This window comes from Caloenas nicobarica, chromosome 3 (genome assembly GCF_036013445.1).
Source record: "Caloenas nicobarica isolate bCalNic1 chromosome 3, bCalNic1.hap1, whole genome shotgun sequence".
Lineage (NCBI taxonomy): Eukaryota > Metazoa > Chordata > Aves > Columbiformes > Columbidae > Caloenas > Caloenas nicobarica.
In genome coordinates, this window is record NC_088247.1 from 57850565 (window position 1) to 57870191 (window position 19627).

General features: G+C 37.2%; 1 protein-coding gene across 5 annotated transcripts in view; it reads left to right on the forward strand.

Annotated features, from left to right (window-relative positions):
* Positions 1–19627, forward strand: part of LAMA2 (laminin subunit alpha 2) — a 361287-nt gene that overhangs the window by 296944 nt on the left and 44716 nt on the right. For all 5 annotated transcript variants that reach the window (XM_065632757.1, XM_065632758.1, XM_065632759.1 and 2 more), the window contains 5 exons: positions 7965–8081; positions 11423–11605; positions 14246–14400; positions 16711–16854; positions 17414–17547. In XM_065632757.1, the coding sequence (XP_065488829.1) occupies positions 7965–8081; positions 11423–11605; positions 14246–14400; positions 16711–16854; positions 17414–17547 (733 nt within the window). The remainder of the gene's footprint in view (positions 1–7964; positions 8082–11422; positions 11606–14245; positions 14401–16710; positions 16855–17413; positions 17548–19627) is intronic.

Here is a 19627-nt window from a genome sequence, read left to right on the forward strand (position 1 = left end):
TGCAATGCCAGTCAGAGATGCCACATCTTTTCAGGATGCTTATGGGATTGTGCCAGAAAAGGGAAGCATGGGGAAGTAGGATGAGATATTTGCCCAACAGAGATTAATGGCAGGGAATTACTAAGCAGTTTCTTAAAAAATGAAACTAAAAACGTGTCTCTAGAGACAAATTATTATTTTCACACTCATACAAAAAAAATATTTCTTCCTGAAGCATAAATACATTTCTAAATGCAGCTGAAATCATAAAGTTGGTAGATTCCAAACCAAATACTTTGGTTTCCCAGTGAAAAATCAAACATCTTTAATTCGTATTCAATACTGGGGGAAAAAAGTGTTTTGAACTATGCTGTTAGGTGAGATGTAGAAGCTGGTAATTCATGTCAGCCTGTGCGTATAATCTCCTTAATATTTTCTCATCAATAAATGAGAGTGTTATTGGTGAATGCCATAGTGTGAGAAGGTCGGACAGTAGTCAGCATGGACACATATGAGGTGTTTCATGCACACATGAATAATCAGCTGCAGAAATGCAGGATGAGGAGCAATTGTCTGGGTTGCACTTGTATAGAATGAGACTAAAGAGAAACACGGATCATTTGCTGGGTAGAGGTGGAAAAGGCAGATGTCGCAGAGGAAGGCATGAGTAGGAGCATGGATTTCCAAAACACATGAAAAAATGCTTCCGCTCTGTTCAGGGTTCCTAATGCTTTGGATAAGTTACGGTCCACAGTCCTGAGCACTGACCTTCATGAGGGCTGAGGTGCTTTGCAGAGAGTCCTGAAGACATCACGAGGGCTGATTGGAGATCTGTCAGAGGAGAGATGAGGAGAAAGACTGAAATAATTAAAATTTGCAGACTGAAAAAGAGACTGTTGAGTAGGGGCTTAATATTCTTCAGTTATGTCAAGATTTCTCCAAAGAAGATGGGACTAACGTATCTCAATGCACTGATACAAGTCACATATTAAGAAGGTCTTCCTTCCAAATAAAATACAGAAGTACTGGAACTGAGTACTGAGGAGATTAGGGAGATTTGACCTTTGAAAATCTTTGAAAACAGCTTAGATAAACAGCAATGAGGAATGACTGGTGGTCGGAAGAAGAAAAACGATCTTTGGGCAGACATCTGTTCTGAGCTCATGATTCAATGATCTTCTGATCATTGCAACCAAAAGCAGTTTATTTCTTGCATCTTTATCCAGACAGATTGTTTTATATATCCTCTAAGAAAATACTTATTGCAGCACTAATGAAGCATCTGTTTAACGGTACTCAACACTTCTTTCTACACAGCAGTCTTGGAAAGGAATTGAAAAAGTAATTCATTTCAACTAAACCTGAGCAGAAATAAGCGTGATACAATTACCCACTTTCAAGTAGGCCAACACTGAGTTTCACACGTCTGCCTTTATGAAAAATGTAAAATGTTACTGCTTTAATTGCTCTGTTTTTACATATGACAAAGCAAGCAACTTAGGAGCATACAGCATTTGTGCACTGGTATAGTGAAGTCTGAGAGGAGGACCAATTAACTGAGTCCTCCATACAACTATTCTGAAGGTCTTTCATCCAAATACTGGGTAATATTTTGATTAGTCTCGAGAGAATAAGTTCACATTGATAACTTTGTGGTTTATTCCAAATTAGTACACTATAATCCCCTCCCTCTTGTAATTTGAAATTTTGTTGTGTATATTTTGAGAAGCTTCTGTCCAGTCACTGTAGTTCTTGAAAAATTCTTTCATACTAGATACATTATAGTTTAATGTAATTCAGTTGGCTGAAGCTATAATAGAGTTAACCTGGAATTAACCACAAGGATGGGAAAAGCATAGCACCTGAAAACCTATGTGAGAAAACAGATTTAGGACGTGGAAGACATAAAGACAAGAAGAAAACACCTATGATATGATTTTTTTGCTCATCATAGGATCTGAAAATCAAGCTGGGAGGGTCATTGTGTCATGCATCAGAACATTCATGCTAGAATAGTTAAAATACTTTTTATTATTAAAAATACAGATTTTTATTAAACAGCCCACTTTCTCAGGTTTTAACATACAAAATTTTGTTGGCCTCCTGGGACATGAGTTATGAGAAGCATACAGCATAAAGGTTAAGATCCATACAACTTAGAGTCATCTTTTGGCTATAACTACACTTTCATTTAGTTTTGGCAGCTCTAGGATTTCCAAGTGCAGAACTAGTTAACAAGTAAACATAATGTTTAATAAGGTCAGAAAGCATACTATTTCATAAGGTCATTAATTACATTTCACTGTCACATGCTAAAAGTTTAAAACATTATTATTTTCTTATAGCAGCTCTGAGAAAAAAAAATGTGTCTGCAGTTACTTGTAAATCTTTGATTTATATTAGGGTGCTCTTTATTGTGACTTTACTGCTAGATTCAGTACAGATTTAGGGCTGGAGTGGCATATTTCAGTAAATATGTTACAGAATACGACAAAACGATGAGGGGACACCAGTGGGCAATTTAAGTAGCATGGCTGAAGTAATATGCATAGAGATGCTGCTAGTGCCACTTTTTGGGGTGAAAACTACTGAAGTTTGCCGTGGCTGGTGGCTCAGAAATGCTAAAATTCTGGTGCTGCCTTTTCCCTTCCTCTGAGCAGACCAAACGCCACAGAGTGGAGTCCTCAGCTTTGTGTGCTGCCCAGGCAGCTATCACAGAGTAATCATGTATTCCAGGGAGCACAGGGCCCTGTTTTCGAAGAGAAATAGAACGGTATCTGTACTTGGATATGTGTCAGTTCCATGTGCCCACAAGACTGCCCAATTTAACCCTAAGAAAAGATGTATTACAACCTCAATACTTCAGAGATTTTTGTAAAAAGTATGTTGTGCTCCCATTTTGCACCAATGAGAAGTCGAATTGATCACAGTTTCATAATTCAGCAGTAGAGGTCTAAACGCTCTAAAGATTCATAAAAGAAGCTTAATGCAAGCAGGGAGAAGTGCTTAAAAAGCACATATTAGACCTTTGTCTGTGTTCTTGCCCCATACTGAAGGGTAATGAGATGGAGCTTTCTTAATGCTCTCTGATACATCTCAGACATAAAATGCTTCATACAGACAAACATTCTGAACTTTTCACAGTATGCCTTTTTGCATCTGATAAAACATGGCCATGCTCCACAGTGTGACCCACAGAGATCAGTTAACATTGTGCCCAGAATGCAGATGAATAAAGCGCAATGACAGATTTCTTTTTTCTCCACCCCTCTTTGCTCCAAAGGGGTGAAATTACTAGTATTATGAGCATAATCCCCTCTGGTTGTTTTGGTGTTTCTAGGATAGAAAGTAAGAATCAAGTATAAAAGTAATAAAACATTATTTTCTTTAGATTCTTACAAAGCCACCCTGTTCAGAGTCTTGACTGGAAGTGCGGAATGGATGATGGGTACTCTATGAAGACCTGGTAGGCAGAAGTAATCATTAGTTTAAAATTTGTCTGTCTGCACTACAGGTAGTACATTAGTTAAAGTAATGAAGACCCATAAGCCACTCAACTAATATACACTCCAGAAATTCAGGCAGGGCTGTGATGGAGGTGGGAGTTTTTTCTTGCGACATTATGACTTTCCCCTGATTTGTGGCCAATTACCCTAGTTATAAAATGGCTGTTAATCATGGAAATGTTTTATATTACCACCAAAAACTGCTGAAACAGTCCTTACAAAGCAAAGCCTCTGACAGAAGCTATTAAAATAGTGATATAGTCATTTATCTCTTTGTGGGGTTAGAAGTTAGAAGGAAGAGCCCTGGTGGGAGAAGCAAAATCTGTGTATAGTGCTCTGACTAGTAAGGAGTTCTGAAATTTTGGCTACGAATGAGTGGATGCTGCTGCCTGCCAGCTTCATTCTCCCTGTGCCTTGAGGGGTTTTCAGTTTGCCAGGAGCAATTTTTCTTCCTTATAATTTTAAATTTCCTGTTTTAAAAAAAATACCTCAGTGCAGATTTGGGAATACATACAACTTTGTCAAAGCCGATCAATGAAAATAGAAAATAAGATGTATAAACTCATCTTCAGTTGGAGACTGCTGTCAAGTGGCTACTGAAATTTAGCTCATGTCATTTCTTTTGCTTAAGAATTGACAACTTGTGAAGGACTTGTCTTGTCTGACAACATGTGCATATTTTTAGCTAAAATATTTTCCAGATGATAGGCACAGCTAAATCCCTTGTTTGTGTATTCTCCTCTGCTTTGTATTTTTGCTGACCTGGCATATTGCAATCAGCAAATTGTTGCATTAGTTTGGTGACCAACATAATATACATACAAAAACTGCAGTCAGTGCTGAATGTAGTCTTTATAAAAAGTTAACCATCATTAGCTGCATTGCTCTAGTTTTCTCTCTCTCCCCTGTTTCTTCTTAATGCCAGTTTCTAAGTCTTGCGTGTTTTAGGAAAAAAAAAAAAAAAAAAATTAGCTTGTGACCCATCTACCTCTTTATAGGATGAGACTGGGGGAAGCAAGAATACTGTTTGGAAGAAGCAAAACAAAGATAACAGAAAGGGTTGAGCATGACTGCCAGTTCATTTGTCAGTATTCAGTCAATAAAAGCAGCTGCATATATTGTTCCTTGATAGATTTCCACCTTTATTCTGGTGTGGGACATATGTGGTGGGTAGCACAGCCCTATGGGCAGTTTCGCACGGAAAACTGCATTTGGTCATACTACCAGCAGAGGTCTGTTTCCACTAGCACTGCAGTGGTTGCACATCATCAGTAATTACCCAGTGCCACAGATCTGCAGACACTTCTAAATACTTGTCTCTTGTAAAAATAGATCACTGCATATAAATTGTAATTACGTAAGTTCTTAAGTGAGTTCTTAATGAAACATATGAGTGTAGGGATTATTTCCATTTGACTTATTTCAGTTTATTCACTTAGAGGAAAAGGGGATGATGCTTAGTTCTGTAATATGCTGTATTTAACCATGGAAACGGAAACTGAAAATCTTCATTCATGTTAACCAAGCCAGAACACCTAAAGGCCCATGCCTCCAAAGTCCTTCAGGATCCTGGTTACTCTTTAGTTTCAGTGATACATGAATTGTTTTGTTGATTTGAACAATAAACAGTGCATTGATTGGCATCCTATGCCATCTCCAGGCAGAGCTAATCAAGTGGAAACAGGACTGAGGGAAATTTGTCAGGATACTCCTCAGCCTACACTTTAATGTGGATTGACAGTGCCTGACATATTTCAGTGCAGATGCACTAACCTCTTCCAAATCAGAGAACCTCTGTAGTTTGGAGAAACTTAGATTGTAGCTGCTTGTATTTTGTCGAGCTTCTATGATGAACTGGAGGATCTCGGGGCTTCAGATCATAGCTCCAGCATTTTTCATAAATGCTAATAAGTAAAGGATGGGGAAAAGCTGAAGTGAAGTCAGTTCAGCTAGTGATTCATACACTAAATTAGCTCAGTGGTTAGTGAAGAGGCCATCTGGATTACAGGATGGGAAGTTACTTCAAAATGTATCTTCGCATTAATATCACTTTACAAACGAACAATTTCCTTGAAAAGCTGACACAGGCCTTAGTATCTCCTCACATGTCTTTGTGTAAGACCCTCCCTCGTGGCACTTATTTATGGCTTTATTATTGTAATATTTTAAAAAGCACAGTTAAAATGAATTTGAGGGATTAGAAGAAAAAAAGAGTAAACAGGTGAAGCCTCATTATTCAGTATCAGGAGTTCTAGGGAAACTTGCCTTATTAAAATCCCTAAAAATCAGTTGCTGCTATGGTTACAAAGCTGAAAACAGAAGCCTGGAAACATGATTCATCAGAAAAATAACCAGGTGATGATTACCATAACATTGGATCTGGCAGAGTAAAGACGATAAAAAAGAGATAATTGAAGACTATGGAACAAAGTACACCACTACCGGAAATGAATCAAGTATCTCCAAACTTCACGCTTCATAAACACTAACATTCCAAAGGCTACCAGAGACACCAAGGAAATATCAGGCAGACCATAATTTCAGAATTAAATGGAGGAAATTAAAACAGTTTTGTTGATACTACTGCTTGACAAGGAATTAGCTCGGATAAAGTCTCAGGGCATTAAAGAGCAGGATCTCATGAGTTCAGCCTAGTTTAACAACATCACATTACCAGTAGCTTCATTCATCAGTGGAGACAAAACCTGTCATTTAACAATAAAGATGTTTTTGAGGAGAAGTAAAATTTTATAGTTTATATGAGTCTTTCTAACTGTTAACTATGACTCCTACAGTTCATACAAATGTCCTGTTCCCCTGCAGGGCATTTTGCAGGAATGAAGGCTGACCTCCAGGCATTCCTGCAGTCCTGTGTGTTGCTCTAATTTAACTAGAGCAAATAGATTTCTCCCTGAATGACATTTCAAAGCATCTAACAACAAAAGTATGATGCTCATTTAAATTCTACCACTATTTCAGTCTTGCTGTAGTCTTGGAAAATTTAGTTAATGATTTCTTGAGGGTAATACACATTTTGTTTGATTTGTTTTCTCATTACAAATTGCCTTTTGCACATCTAGTATTAGAAGCCTTACATTTTAGAATTTGTGGAACGTGAACTACAATCCTTCATTTTAATCCATTATTCTGTTTATTCTCTCACAAAAAGGTTACAGCCCTGATGCTGTTGGAGTTGCTGGAGTACCAATGATACATCTAAATATTGTGCCTTAATAAAAAGAGAGATGCTTTTTGCTTTTGACAAGTATGTGACTATGATTCACCAGGAAAACTAATCTCCAGGTTTTTTTCCTGTCTCAGTATCTACTTGGATAAGTACCCAAGAAACAGGTGTTTGTTTTCAATAACCTGTTACATATTTGAGGTCACAGTCATACTTTGTATCCTGAGCTCTATTTCTAGAAATTTTCTCCTTTCCCACACTATCAAGCACAGTGATGGGCATGCCTGAAAGGTGAAAAATCACCAGCTGTCTGTTCCAAAGAGTTCCGTACTGATATGAAGAAATCATTAAAAATGCCCCCTAAGACAGTAGTTTAAGCATTAACTGGCATTTTCTGTGCCCAACTTTACTTCTAAATTTTGAAATAATGTCTGTTTAAATAGCCATAAAGCTTAGCTTGAATCTCACTTTTGAGAGTTTGAAAAATTATTGCTATGCTGAATACTGTTCCAAAAAACTCCATCATTTCTATTCAAAGGAACTGCTGAAGAATAGGAACCTACTTGTAAAGGGTAACATCAGTTTCATCTGTAACGCACCAAATATGACACACCTGTGCTTTTGATTTGTATTAGTTCTTCAGTTTGAACAAATTCTTAGCTTTGGGTTTTATTTGCTAGGTGGGCTTTTTCCTCCAAATTTTAGTATGTTTATTTCATAATAACCTGTTGATAGTATATTCTCGTATTGATGATCAGTGCTAGGGTGATGTCATGTGTTTTCCTCAGGTGTTATGTTAGCATTGGTTATCTTTGAGAAAATCCAAGAGAATTGGGCTCTGGCCAGTCTAATTGCAACACTAAGTTGACCTAATCTATCTTGCCTCTTTCACGCTATCTTCGACTCATTCATCCCTGACAGCCCCCTTAAGAAGAAAATTTCACCAGCAGCTTAATCTAGGAATCAAGCTATGACTAAACATCACACTTGAATCTATCAGTGGGTCGTTGTGTGAATTTGCATAAATCATATCATCTGTGATTGTCATTTTTTTCTTTCCTCTGTGCACCTTAGGAAAACCCTTGGTAAATATACAGCTATGCAAGGAACTTGAGCATTTAGATACCATGGAAGTAGAAAACTTAAAGAAAAAGAAGATTATCAGGGAACCCTACAAACACTTCTACTGGACTTCCTTCCTTACACAATACATCTTATGCATTTTAAATTATGTGTAAAGAAAGGACAGTAGAAACAAAGAGTTAAAACTTCTGTACTATGTGCACTTTTCACAGAAAAAGGGGATAACCTGGACAGCATGCGGAAAAGGCTAAAAGATGCTGATGAGAAGAATTCCATTCTCCTGAGAGCTCTGAATGAAACCTTTGGAAAGCTGTCAGCCATTCCTAATGGTAAGCTGGAAAAGTGCTGTAACACTTGACTCATCCTTGCTCTTCTGTTTCACTTTCCATCGCTTAACATCTGTCTGTTTAATCTTTGCCTGTGTCCACACTGTGTCCGCTTTGACCATTGGCCGCTGTAGTAAGACAAAGATGAGCAATGTGAGAGAGAACTGAACTGAAAATTAATACCTGGTATCGGTATTTCAGCATGGTAAAAGGTACCATGCTACTGCAGGTTGCAAAAGGTTTCAGAAAGAAAAGAATTAAGATATCTGGAATTATGATACAATCTGAGACAAACAGTATTTTCTTTAAACGTGAAAAGACTTTTTATGAAACTGTTTAATGAACCATTATAATTTAACTAGTATAATTTAACCCAAGAAGAATGAAGACTTACTGACTTTACAGAAAACACAGGATGAAATTTGCTGTGTTTTGTCTTACCTTTCTACCACACTCTGATTGATTTATACTGCAGTATCGTTTCCAGTCATTGTTTGGTGTTGTATATCTTTTTTAGACTGTAAATTGCTTAGAACTGGGACAGGCTTTCCTCGATGAACTCTGAAATTCTATGCACACTTGTAATTCTATATAGCCAAAAAGATTTCTAAAAAATTGGTAATACACATTAAAATCCCAGAGTTCTGGGATGTTAGCTACTTTGTGTTGTGATATTGAGAGACAGGGAGCTACAACGTAGTTTCATTATGATGGACAGTGATAAACTGAATGTTTGTTTTAGAAAATAAAAAGTTTTTTAGCAATGTAATTCGCTATGACTTTTCTCTCCAAGAAGCACTTTATAAACTGAAGATATACCTTAAGGAAAGTCTCTAAAGAAAATCCATGTTCTGTGTGATTTGTGATGGTCTGGAAGGTTCAGACTGCAAATGAAAACTTGGAATGAAAAACAATTTACTGTTCATCTTATACATTTTTGTGGCTTTAAGATTCCAGATAACTGAAAAGTTTTGGTTTAGATTTGGTGATCCTTGAAATCAGGCATTCACAAAAAATTGTTTTAATGTGTCATGTTCATACCACTTCCCTGGTTTTGGCCACATGACTGTTTCTCTTCTTGTGCACAGATAGAGGTCTCAGTCAAACACAATGGACCTCTAAGGCCAGTTAACTTAGGACGCAGAATAATGAATATGAAACAAGAAATATGAAATATGCAACCATTAGCAATGTAATAAACTCCTGTCAGATTAGAGTTACAGGGTGCTCACTTTTGGGACAAGGACATTCATATAAACAGGCGGATATGTATTAAGAATGAAATTCAGAGCAAATAAATGGCATGGATAAGAAAATGCAGTAAATTAGTTGTCCAACAGGGAGATAACCAATGAGGGTGAGAGGGAAAATGACCCTGTCATATATCTTGTTCTTCAAGGTTTCAAGAAAGCAGAGCGCAGCTTAAATTAATAATTCTTGTCTCCATGTTGTACCAATATCCAAATAAAAGCAGAAAGATTCAAAATGGGACAGATGGGTAGATCACCTCAGGACAAGGACCAACATGTGCAGGGATAGGCATGATTTAAACTGTGGCTGAAAATAAATACAATTTGTGTGACTAACAGAGAGAAGTAACAGAGTAACTCCAACTTTCACTCACCAGAAAGATGCATGACCTCTAATAATGGTCTCAAAAAGAGATACTTAGATATGATGAAAAAAGGAAGTGAAAAAGGCAAACAGGACTCTCTGTTCTTTCACTTGTCAGTATTGATGATGATAATGGTTTATTAAAGGTTCAGTTGTAGTTTCAAGGTGCTATTGTATTTTGGGGGCTTTTCATCCAAAACTTCAGAAGTAAGGGTGGGGTTGTTTAGAGCCCAGGTGTAATATATCTTCACTCAAGAAAGTAAAAAGGGTCATGTAACTCTCTGGTATGCAGCACAAACCCACCAATTCTCTATGCCCTTAGGAAGCATCATGTGCTTCCCAAGCTCCAGGCTTGTTTGCATCAGATGTTCCACAGATGGAGAGGGACCTACCTAGGAGGCCATTTGGAAACCTATACTGTTGATCCCTTGAAATGGAGAAAATGTCGATGTTTCCCATGTCTTCACAGTCATGGAATCAGGAATGTGCAACCTGTTTCACACAAATGTTGTTATAAACTAACTCTTATCAACTATCTCTTAGTCAAAAATGGAAAGAAAACACAAACTCCTGTGCTTTCCTCACTACTGTAACTCAATCTGTTGACTTCACGGACTACCACAGGAAGCCCCAGTCAGCATGAAAAGTGGTTGTTTCAGGGGTGTCCAAACTTCTGAGCTGCACTCCACAATTCTCATGTGTCTGAGGGGCAGGAGGATACCTTGGAGAACACAAGGGGAAAGCTACTCCATGAAGAGTTTCAAAGGAAGCAGGTGGCAAAACAGGTTTCTGTGGGTCCCCTGATGCCATGGTAGTGTGGTGGTAAAGTGGGAGTTCACATAGGTTCCCTTGCACACTGGAGAATCTACCACAACATTTACTGCTTGCTCACTTCCTCCCATCCGTGGGAATTCAGAAACTTTGGCAGCTCCCTCGCCCAGCACAACCTGTGCTCCTGGCTCATCATGTGATGTAATCCCAGCATGGCAACAGCACCTGAGCTGTTCAACACCTGTGTGACATGTTTAAAAACAACACAATTTACTAATACAGGATTTGGATAAATACCTCCTAGAATACCCAGCTGTCTGTTTTATCGTTTATCAACAGCAGAATAAAAAACATTCCAGATTTGAATGTTTTCACCACAAAAATAGAACATTCATTTCTGTTTTGCAGGCAGAGAGGTGGGGCAGTAGTAGACTAATAGTTTTGCTCAAGGTCACCGAGGATGTCTTTGGATGTATGTGATTAATTCAGTCAATGAACCCGTGGTGTCCCCATTCACAAGATTATTTGTCACAGTTTCAGCTGAACCGCATGGAGTTAGATTTCTGTACTCTATACATCAGAACACTGAAAGTCCTATTTCTATTATAGGTATCAAATATTATATCTGACACTTGATCCGAGGTTAACCAGTGAGTCAACAGCAACAAAATTGCACAAAAACTTACCTAACAAAAATTATTTGTCCTTTACATACAAATGGAGCTGGAGCATCTTCTCTTCTTCAGGTGTATTTCATGTCAAAAAAAGACATAAAGGGCTAGACTCTGCAATCCATGCTTACAGTTAATAATGTCTTACTATATGTGAAGTAGGAGCACTCAATGAACTACACAACACAATTTAGGATGATAGAATTTTGACCCAACTTTATTCTTAAGATGTGTGAAGGAAACTTCTGTACTCTAGGCCATTATTTCATTATTGTTTTCTACCTACAGATACAGCTATAAAGGTACAGGCAGCCAAAGACAAAGCAAGAGAAGCCAACGATACTGCAAATGATGTCCTGGCCCAGATTAGAGACCTCAACCAGAATCTCCTGGGCTTGAGAAACAACTACAGTAATCTTGCAGACGACGTGGCAAAAACAAATGCTGTTGTGAAGGATCCTGTCAAAAACAGTAAGATCTTTTTTGGGTTGTTTGGTGGTGATCTTTTGTTCGGTTTGTGGTTTTAATTTCACATCTCAAAATGGAACAGAGGCACTCCAAAATTTCACTCACATAGCATTACTACAGTATGCTGGGATTAAAGAATCTCTATCACGTCTATTTTCTGGACCTTATATAAAAACATAATTTTAAATCTTAAGGACTGTTGCTAGTAGTTGGAAAAAAACTAATGTTAGCAGGACCGACATGCAGAGGAGGCAAATAATCAACAATTCACCCCTTGATTCAAGCAAAATTCCATACACTAACCCTGTCTTCAGTCAGTCAGATTATCAATTCTGGGAAAAATGCATGATTTCTTTCATATACATTACTATTTTTGGTAGAACACTTTAAGAAAGAGAGAAAGGAGATTTTGGGAATTTTTTTTGTATGCTTTTTTTTTTTTTTTACAGTAAATTCTGTTAGCAAATGTTACAGATTTTTTTAGCATTTTCACTTTGGTTATGATGCATAAGATTTAATTCTAAATTACAACACATTTTATGGTATATTACTAGAACATAACATGTAGGAGTATACAGCCAGGGCTGACGACATAACCGGAGTGTCTTTATAAAATTACTGAAGGACTGATTTCACAGCTAACCTGGGCTCCCCAGATTGTCATCAGCTTGATGAAGCTGGGCACCTGAACACATTCAGTTTAGGACGTTGTCATTCTCATTCTGTGGATAAATATCCTCTTCAAATTGTAGCTGTACCAGTGAAAGAAGTTAATCCCAGTGGCTGTTTGTCACTGCCCGCCTGCTGCAAGTGCCTGATCCCTCATCAACTGAGATACATGCGTGAGCCCAGGGTGTAATCCTCATCAGGCAGACTGATCCATAGGAGTTTAGAGAATATGAAAAGTAGTTATTGATTGAAATAGCACAGTTAGATTACGGCAGGTTATGGAACAAGCAGATCTATGAGGTAATGACCTCTGGCAGGGTAGTGATGAACAACTGAGAAGTGGCTTGAAAGCAGTCATTTCTTGGCACTGCTGGGTCTAGACTAGTCCACCTGTCCCAGAGCAATTATTCTAAGACTATGTGTATGTTAGCATTTAATTGAGATTAGGAGCAATAATTTAGAAGTGATCTCTTGATTGTCCACAGTCACCATTATTTGGTTCACACTGCGGGGTGGGCTTAACACTTGCAAAACTCTTTCATGTCAGATGAAACTTAACTGGAAGATGTTATTCAGAAGCGCATTTTTACCACTCTTCAACTGCTAATGGGTACTCAGATTACGGAATGAGATTAAAGTAAATGCAGAGTAAACCACTCCAAATCTATATAGTGTGTATTATGACACTCACAACTATGTGCTAAAGTAGAAAGTAAAGTATGTCAAAATTCAGGCTCTGAATTCTCATTATACAGCTGTGCAATAAATAAATAAAAAAAAAAAGGTAATAAATTTTTTCTAGGCTAATCCTGTGCCTTAATTTACTTTACATTTGTGTTTACATCTTCAAAACATTTCCTTATGTTATCTTCTGTTTTTTCTCTTTTTGACTCCATATCTTGCCTACAGAAATCAGTACGTACATTTTCTTTCTTACTGCTTTTGTTGGGCCTTTTCCAGTAAATGATGATTTGCTGCTTACCACCACAGCGTCTGCATGGTGCTCTACATTTCACATTCACTGAATAGTTAAATAGTTTCTTTTTGAAGGCTCCAAAATAAACTGACTTGGTAACTAGTTTCACTTCTGTGAAACCTTAAGAAGCATCTTGAAGGTTTGGTATCAGTGTCTGGGTGACTATTCAACAACTAGATATCCAAACTTTCATGCTTTATCTAATAATAATAATTATTATTGTTACTGTTATTGTTACTGTCATTCAGTATACATTATTCTGGTAAATGCAGGTTTGTCTCTTTCCGTGTCATTCACACAAGCCCATACCCTCATCCTTAGCTCTACTGATGAATCGTCAAAGAGGAGGCATTTTTTGCTCATTGTTTGTGTAGAGGCATCAAAATCATTTGAAGCTTAAAGAAAGAGAAAATATATCCTTGTGAAATTATTAAATTCACCTGAAAAAATTAAATATCTGCAGGTTACTGCCACTGGTTTTTAATCTGCTTTCAGTACACATAGAGAATTTTAAGCTTGTGACCAGAATAAAGCCATTTTCTAGTTGTGGCCATTGTAGTTAATTTAAGAATTAACTTCAAGTTAATTCTAACCCTGTTTCAGAAACTACTAATAAAAACTAACCAGTTTTCAATAATCTAGCATTTTTCTTCAAATCAGAGTTTAAAAAAAAAAAAAAGGAAAGGAAAGGAAATATTTCATTTGTAAGTCTATTTTGCTACAGAAAATGTTTTCCATTAGCATCACCCTGACCTGAAGCACAGTTGCTGCTTCAAAATCCTTCTTTAACACCTGCATTTGCTGCTGTTGCTACTTTAACTTGATTCTAAATATTCTTAAATTATTCAGCTAGCTTCCTGGTCTGTGTGCACCTCATAGTAGCATATACAATTGCCTGACTATTGTGTATGCAGAATTTTCTTAGATTTTATTATTGCAATGTATAATTACACTCTGAGACTATTCTCTAAAAGTCTACCTTGTTCTTTCTTATGAAGTTGCTGATGCAGATTCCAGTATTAAAACCCTAGAAAAGGAAGCAGATCGCCTGCTAGATAAAATCAAGCCAATCAAAGAACTTCAGGATAACTTAGGGAAAAACATTTCTCAGATAAAAGAGCTGATAAACCAAGCGCGGAAGCAAGCCAATTCGGTAAGCCTTCTTTCTCAGTAAGATGACCTTTTGAGTATTGATTTGGTTTTATTTTCTACTTTTCTGTTTCTTTTCCACAAGGTGAATCCTTTCTAAACATGTGTAAAGGAAGCAAATAATATAGTATAATTTCTCAGATAAAAAGAGAATATTCTGATGATTTTCACTCTTGTGTCTTGTTTCTTCATTTAAAACATGTCCTTGTTAAATGGATAACATCTGTGGGAATGTATCTGGAAAGGTTATTATTTAAGACGTATGGTGAATGATAGTACAGCAGAAGAGTCACACCACCACTGATTTTTTGTGAAAACAAAAATGTATTTTTTTGCCTCAGCACTGATATTAAGCCCCTGATTTCATTGCATAGAACTTACATTACCTGAGAATGACTCCATCTCAAACTCACTGAAATTGCTGAGTGTATTTTCTTTTCCTATATTCTTGACTTTCTTTGTTCAGTCACAGCTCTGAGGACTCAAACTTGAGTCAAGAATGTATTTCTAGTCCATTTAATGAGTTTGGAGTCCATCTCCCTGACTCAGTAGTACTCTAAACTTGAGGATCAGCTGGTTAGTAGTAAAGTTATTCAGCTTCTGGAGCAAAGGAAAAAATTATTGAAGACAGTACTTAAGAAAACTTCCTGAAAATTGGTTGAAAAAAAAGAATCTACAGAAAATAGGATCCTGGGGAAGAAGTGTATTCCATATACTCAATGAAATTTGCCCACGATAGAAAGATAGGTGTGCTGGTTTCACTGAAAATGGGTTAATTTTCTTCATGCAATTAGAAACCTTTCTTTTTCATAGCTAGCATGCTCATTATTTGGACTTAGTTTGAGAACAAGAAATAACACCCCAGCACAGAGTTAATGTTTTTAATTGTTCTGGTCTGAGAGCCAAGGATGTTCTGAGCCCTCTGCCCACAGGTGTGAGGCATTGAGGAAGGGGGGCAGAGCTTGACTGACATCCAGACTGATCAATGAGAGTATTCCATCCCATCATGCTTCATATTTAAGGAGAGGTGGGCCTTCTGCTTTTTTCTCTCTTTCTCTCTCTCCCTCTGGGGCGCAGCCGGGGGAGTTTCAGTTGGGACGTTTAGCCTGGCTTTTTACCATTTTGCAGAGGCCTGTGTGCTCTTCTGCCTTTTTCCTCTCTTTTCTCTCTTTTGGATTGGCTATTCAGGACTGGGATATCACTTCCTGGGACTGGTTGCTTAGTGTGGACGGAGTTCGTGGGGAAATTGCCTTGAGTATCTTTTATTTCTTTTATGTATATATATTTACTAATAGTGTATTAGTATTTTGTTATTTTATTAAACTGTGTTTATCTCAATCCAGGTTTCTCCCTTCCCTTTCGATTCTCTCCCCTACTGGGGGGCTTGGGGGAGGGCGTGAATGAGCAGCTATGGTGGTTGTATTGCTAGCTTGGGTTAAACCACAACAGGCTATGGTGATGATATGTTTTTTTTACATTCATCTTCTGTCTGAAGGCTTTGAAGTACTTAACTGCTCAGCATTTCTGAGATAGGGAAATAGTGAGTTGGGTCATATAATGGATCTCCTTTCTGACGAAGTTTGCCCTAAGCATAAGGTGATAGCACTATGTGCATCTTCTCTAAAACATGTCTAACTAGAATTGAAATACAATTGTACTGTCATTATGTCTATGCTGGCATTATGAAGGCAAACAGTATACTATTTTTATGTATGCTCAGAGCCTGAGGAAAGTAGCACACATATCCAAATGTGTATGTCACTCGGCTGTAAAAATCAAAGTTATGAATACCAGCTCCAGTAGGGGCAATGTAAAAGCAGTGATAGACACAACTGTTGGTTTAAAAATAATTCTTAAAAGGTATCTTAAATTGGCATATTCAAAGATATTACAAGGAAAAAATAGATCATCCTGCCTATCTGATAGCAATATGCTGTGATCCCTTCAGGAGTGCTGCTTGTTTTCCTGGCTGCATCTTCTACTCATAGGCTATCTCTGCTGCTAGAATTCCACCATTGCTTGTGTTAGACCAGTATCTTCTAGCTATTTCTAAAACATACAGTTAGTCCTTTTAAATCTGAATGCCAGAAAGAGCTTCTATTGCCTTTTAATAAACAATCTCAGAAGGAAAATTCCATTTCTACCTCTTGTGCATATTCAAGCAACTCCCTGGTACCCATAACAGAGAAATGGGAAAGAACAAAGAAAGAAAAAAAAAAAGTGCAATATCCTTATCATTATTTGGAAGCAACTGAAATTATTTCTGGAATAATAAGCAGTAAACTGAATTCTTTCTGCTATGCTTTTTTTGAAGATCAAAGTGTCTGTTTCCTCTGGAGGCAATTGTATTCGCACGTACAGACCAGAAATAAAGAAGGGAACATACAACACCGTCATTGTCAATGTGAAGACTGTAGTTGCTGATAATCTGCTTTTTTACCTTGGAAGTGCCAAGTTTGTAAGTCTGTCTTCTGCTTTTCTTGTCAGGGTTGCTCAATCAAATCAGACTACTGAGAAATACAGAGGATGAGAAAGTTGCTTTTTTTTCCTTCTAGAGGCTTCAAAGCAGTAGTAGAGGGCCTAAAATAATCTGGACATGTACTGCGTTTGGTATTAATATAGGGACTTCTAAAATATGACCAGCAAATATATATATTTTTTTAATTTCAACTAGATATGAAATGGGAGACTTGTACATGCTCTACATTAGAGCTTTAAAATTCACAGTGCAACCAGGGTAATTTTTGAGTCAGTTGTGAGTTTTCTTTTGGGATTGAAGTAGCTAATCGTTTTGCATCTGTCAAAGCTCTACCTTTGGCTTAAGATTCTTTGTTTGAACCAACAAAAGCAGGAAAAAGAGAATCTCATTTTAGATCACTGTGAGATTTTATGTTGATACTTTACTGTCCCTATATGGGTTTCAGGTGCCTCATTAGACCTTCTAAAATGTGAAGATTCTGGAAAACTTCCTTTAATTAAAGTATGAGATTGTTTCTGTTTTCATATTTTACATGTAGACTGACTTCTTGGCCATAGAGATGCGCAAAGGGAAGGTGAGCTTCCTGTGGGATGTGGGATCTGGTGTTGGACGGGTGGAGTATCGAGATCTGACCATTGATGATGGATTTTGGTACAGGATTGAAGCCTCTAGGCAAGTATATATTTCACTTGTGAGATTTGGTTCCTAAAGAAAAAGGACTGAATTTAGCAAGTTCTGCTGCTAATCCACTGTCTGCTACATTTGAAACATGAACGTTTTAAAAAAAGATGACGTCATAAATGTGAGAAATTTTGGTCTGGTTTCATGAAAGCTTTTGAACCTACGTCCAATAGTGTATACACTACAATTACTGTCAAAATAAGAATTGTTCTGTGTCAAGAATTTATTTTCATCATACTTCCCCTCCAGCATCAATAGTCTGTGACTGCTTATATTCCCTTTTGTTTACCTATCACTCTCTCAGTTCTCTTTTTCAACTAGCTTCCTTTTAAAAACAGTTACAGGTTTTGGCACTCACACAGATAACTACTATTCCTTTCTCCCTGAATTTCAAAGAGGAGCACATTTTCTGAATTTCTCGTTTTGATACAGTACTTCAATGGTCTACCATACACCAGTATCTTGATTCTTACTCAAAACACCGTTTCCGTAGGCAGAATGTCTCTTCAAACTGGAGATATTAAAAAATACACGGTTTATGAAAAACCAAGGATAAAAACTGAAATTATAGTTTCCACTTTGAGATCAGTTTTGAATGCTTTTACACTTGAGAAATATAGATACTTTAATATTAAAATTTCACATTTGTTACCTGAAGCTTATATTTTTCGTTCAAATAGCAAACACATGGCATATGGTATAGTAGTTACAGCATAAGAATTACATAACTTCGTATCATTTATCCTCTACTTCTGAACAAATCTTAGTAATTTAGATAACATCATCTGTATTGCAATTTGATATGAAGCTGAGCAATTCCTCCTGCATCACTACAGTTAATTTCACATAGTATTAAACATAGAAGCAATAATATAGTCAGAAAATTAGAAAAGAAAAAGGTAAAACAAAGCACTCTAATTCTGGTTATATCCATGGCTCTCAGAGGAGGAAATGGCATCCAGTTTAAATAACGTAGTGAAATCACAGAAATCAACCATTCAGAGCAGAGAATTAAATAAAATTATGGCACTGTCTCCAGAAACTGGCTTAATGAAACCTTATTGCTAGGAAAATACAAATTGGGGTGCAGCGTGAATTGTTGAAATCTTCACACGCTCATATTATGCATACTAAAATAGCTTCATGACACAGTAATGCCAGACTTTCATTTGCAAGAAAGCTGCTTCAGCAGAATATGGAGCCAGGACACAGTATAAAAATTCACACATTCTCCAAAAGCACATTGCCTATTAAGCTGGTTGTTCTGGATATATAGGGTGTGCATGCTATTAGTTTTGAATGAACTGCTGGATCAGCAATTTAGAACAATTACAGCTGCACAAATCTGAAGTACAGAGCAGTATTTAGGAGAATTACATTGCAGAGACATTAGTTGGATTTGTGGGATTAAGGTGAAGAACTCGGGACTGATTTTGCATCTTAAAGCAGACTTAGTAAATCCTGTACCCTACTGAAGGTTCTTCCATTTTGAACATTTTAGTCTGTTTAATAACTCCCCTCTGATTCGCTTCATAAGCTGCTGGAGAGTTTTATTCATTTCATTCTCTCACTTTTTTTTCTCTAAATTTCTGCTCAGTTCCAGACACAGACTTTTTTTAGCAATCTGACAGAGCCACTGGGACAGCTGGAGCAGGGCACCCACTTAGAATGAGGACATAAGACGAAATTCTGGCCATGCCAAGTTTTGCCATTGATTTCAGTGGTGACAGACATTGACACACAGTAATAATAATATGGTAGGTTCAAAGTTTTATAGCAGTTCTTAACCAAGGATCCCAAAGGGCCTTAAAAAGAGGAGATGTGGTGGCCCAAAGGTTCTCAAGGTCACCCAGCATACTGAATGAAATCTAAATATGAAAAATCTGACGAGTAATAATCAGAGGCATTCAGTTCAGTGAACAACTATGCCAAAATTTCCAGTATGTTAAGCCCAAATTGATAATTACTGCATCAGTTTTCCAGGGACAATTTTAACTTTTCATCACCTTTTTATTTGAAGTGTACTAATACTTTGCATTTTATTGTAAATGCTGAGGTTATCATTGAAACA